The following is a 2,405-nucleotide window of genomic DNA, read 5'->3' as shown; positions in this document are numbered from 1 at the left end:
TTTTTTTCTTTCTTTTGAAGATGCTTAATAAAATGATTTGACCTTCCCAACAACATATCTGAGCATTAAATCAAATGGAAGTTTTATGCTCCTTTGAAATAAGGATTACTTTTTCCATTTAATAGCAATTCAAAAAGTAATTTAGTGTCACTTTCAATAACCACTAAAAATATAATGATGAAAATATGACCAGATGACTATTCAAACTGGGGAAGGAATTGAAGTGACCTGGGACGGCAAGGGGAAGGAATTGAAGTGACCTGGGACTGAGAACCACTTGTCTAGAAACTCTTGGGCTCTGGTGGGGCAAGTAGAGAATTGTATAAATATTAAAATTAAATGATTAGTAGTAACAATGGAACACTCACAGCAGCCAGTCAACAGCAATGATTAGAGTCATATCTTCAGCAGGGAGCCCTACAACATCAAGAACCATCACCATGGTAACCAGACCTGCTTGTGGAATACCTGCAGCACCAATAGCAGCTGCAGTAGCAGTAATACTGTTGATAAAAAAAACAATTAAAATAAGTACTAAAAGAAATGCTTTAATTAAACTTTTAATTCGCATTAAATAAAAGTATTTTTTAGTGCATGTGGGATTATATCCTGTATATAAATACTGTACTGTACATTAGTAACAAATGAATTACAAATTGGGACATGCATGCTGTGTAACAAAGATTTGTTACAGAACTCTACTTTGACATTTTGTATAGAAGCAAAATAAGCAGAATGGTATATTACTCAATGTGTGATCATTATTAAAGCATAAAACAAATTATATTGTACTATAGGCTTAATTATACAGTGGAACCTCTATTTTCGAATTTTTCGGTCCTCTAGTTCAATTTCTTTGAAAATTTGACTCTGTACTCAAAGTTTGCCTTGGTACTCGAGTTTGTTGATACACGTATGGGCTGTCCGAGCACATGGTGCTCTTCAGTTTACCAGTGTCTCCCTCCTAGTGATGACAGCACTAATTCTTTATGAAGAATGTCCTAGTTTTATGGTTTTTTGGTTTCTGAACACAAGTTTGTATTATATATCACACCATTAGTTCCAAGAAAGTCAGTGGTAAAGTTCAACCTAAGAAAATAGTTGAGAGGATGACGATAGAGGAAAAAAATGAGATCATTCACAGCGAGTGTGATGTCTCGCCACAGACAAGTGCTAAAAAGTGGGGGAAAAAAAAGTTGTCTAAACAGATTCTTAGAAAGACAAGCAAGTTGTGAGCCACAACCAGGTCCTAGTGGTATGCCTGCAAAACGTAAGAAAGTATACCACAGAAATGTCATCACTGCTGTTATAATGGAAGGGGACTCCCCTTCCAAACATTAAACGTCTCATCTCACCCTCACCCTCCTCCTTTCTCCTCACCCTCATCTCCACCCTTCTTCACTCTCTTTCATATGCCAACAAGAGTTCTCAATTAAGGCAAGGTACCTATGAATATTATTCTGTATAAAATATATTTTTTAGGTAATATTTTTGGGGGTGTAGATTGGATTAATTCAACTTACATTATTTCTTATGGGAAAATTCATTTCAGTTTTCAAATTTTTGGTTTTCAAATATTCTCTGGGAACGGATTAAATTAAAAAACCGTGGTACCACTATACTCAATTCCTTCAAACAACGTTATGGTTCCCGGGTTAAGATGGGATATACGTAATGTCTAAATTGGGAACAGATGGGCCTTCACAACTGAAGGTAGAATAAATTGGGTCTTGGGTTCTAAACTTTAAATACACAGTATTTGCAGAAGAGTGGTTGTGGGGTAAAGAGGGGTTTGACAAATCTTACACCCCTAGTTTCAGTCCAACATACCTTAAATTTACTTTACAGCTTTGTTGCAAATTATATTCCATAATTTTTTGCATTTTCATGCACTGGATACCAAGTTTTAATAAAATAATTAGTACAATTTTACCTGATGGCAACAACCTGTCCAATTGTGAGAGCTATGCCTCTGACTTGTGCAATAAAAATGGCAGCGACAGCCTCATACAGAGCAGTTCCGTCCATGTTGATTGTGGCACCAATAGGAATGACGAATCGGGTAACGCGAGTATCAATATGGTTTTTTTCCTCAAGGCACTGGAAGGTCACTGGCAGGGTTCCTGAGCTGAGATGGATTTCTTCAATTAATGCTGATACAACAGTAAATACTGTTTAGTTTAAATCATTTATGGGTCCCATACCCATCCTGTGGGTGATGGTGGAATAGGTTACAAAGGTACATAATAAGACCCAAGAAGTGAACCTCTAAAATTCCTTTGGCTAAGTTAGTTACAGTCTTCAACTAGTTATGTTTTTAGTTATGCTTGTCTTCAACAAGTCTTATGTTTATAAACAATTGATTAAATAACAAACCCATCATATATTAATACAATGCTAAATTA

The 2,405-nt window shown here is 35.8% G+C and overlaps 1 protein-coding gene across 11 annotated transcripts in view; it reads right to left on the bottom strand.

Moving 5' to 3' along the window:
- LOC123761342 (excitatory amino acid transporter 3) overlaps positions 1–2,405 on the bottom strand; it is a 167,395-nt gene that overhangs the window by 4,380 nt on the left and 160,610 nt on the right. For all 11 annotated transcript variants that reach the window (XM_045747303.2, XM_045747304.2, XM_045747305.2 and 8 more), the window contains 2 exons: positions 1,934–2,128; positions 369–503 (listed from right to left, as the gene is read on the bottom strand). In XM_045747303.2, the coding sequence (XP_045603259.1) occupies positions 369–503; positions 1,934–2,128 (330 nt within the window). The remainder of the gene's footprint in view (positions 1–368; positions 504–1,933; positions 2,129–2,405) is intronic.

Source organism: Procambarus clarkii, chromosome 7 (genome assembly GCF_040958095.1).
Source record: "Procambarus clarkii isolate CNS0578487 chromosome 7, FALCON_Pclarkii_2.0, whole genome shotgun sequence".
Classification (NCBI taxonomy): domain Eukaryota; kingdom Metazoa; phylum Arthropoda; class Malacostraca; order Decapoda; family Cambaridae; genus Procambarus; species Procambarus clarkii.
This window is presented reverse-complemented; position numbering and strand designations above follow the sequence as displayed.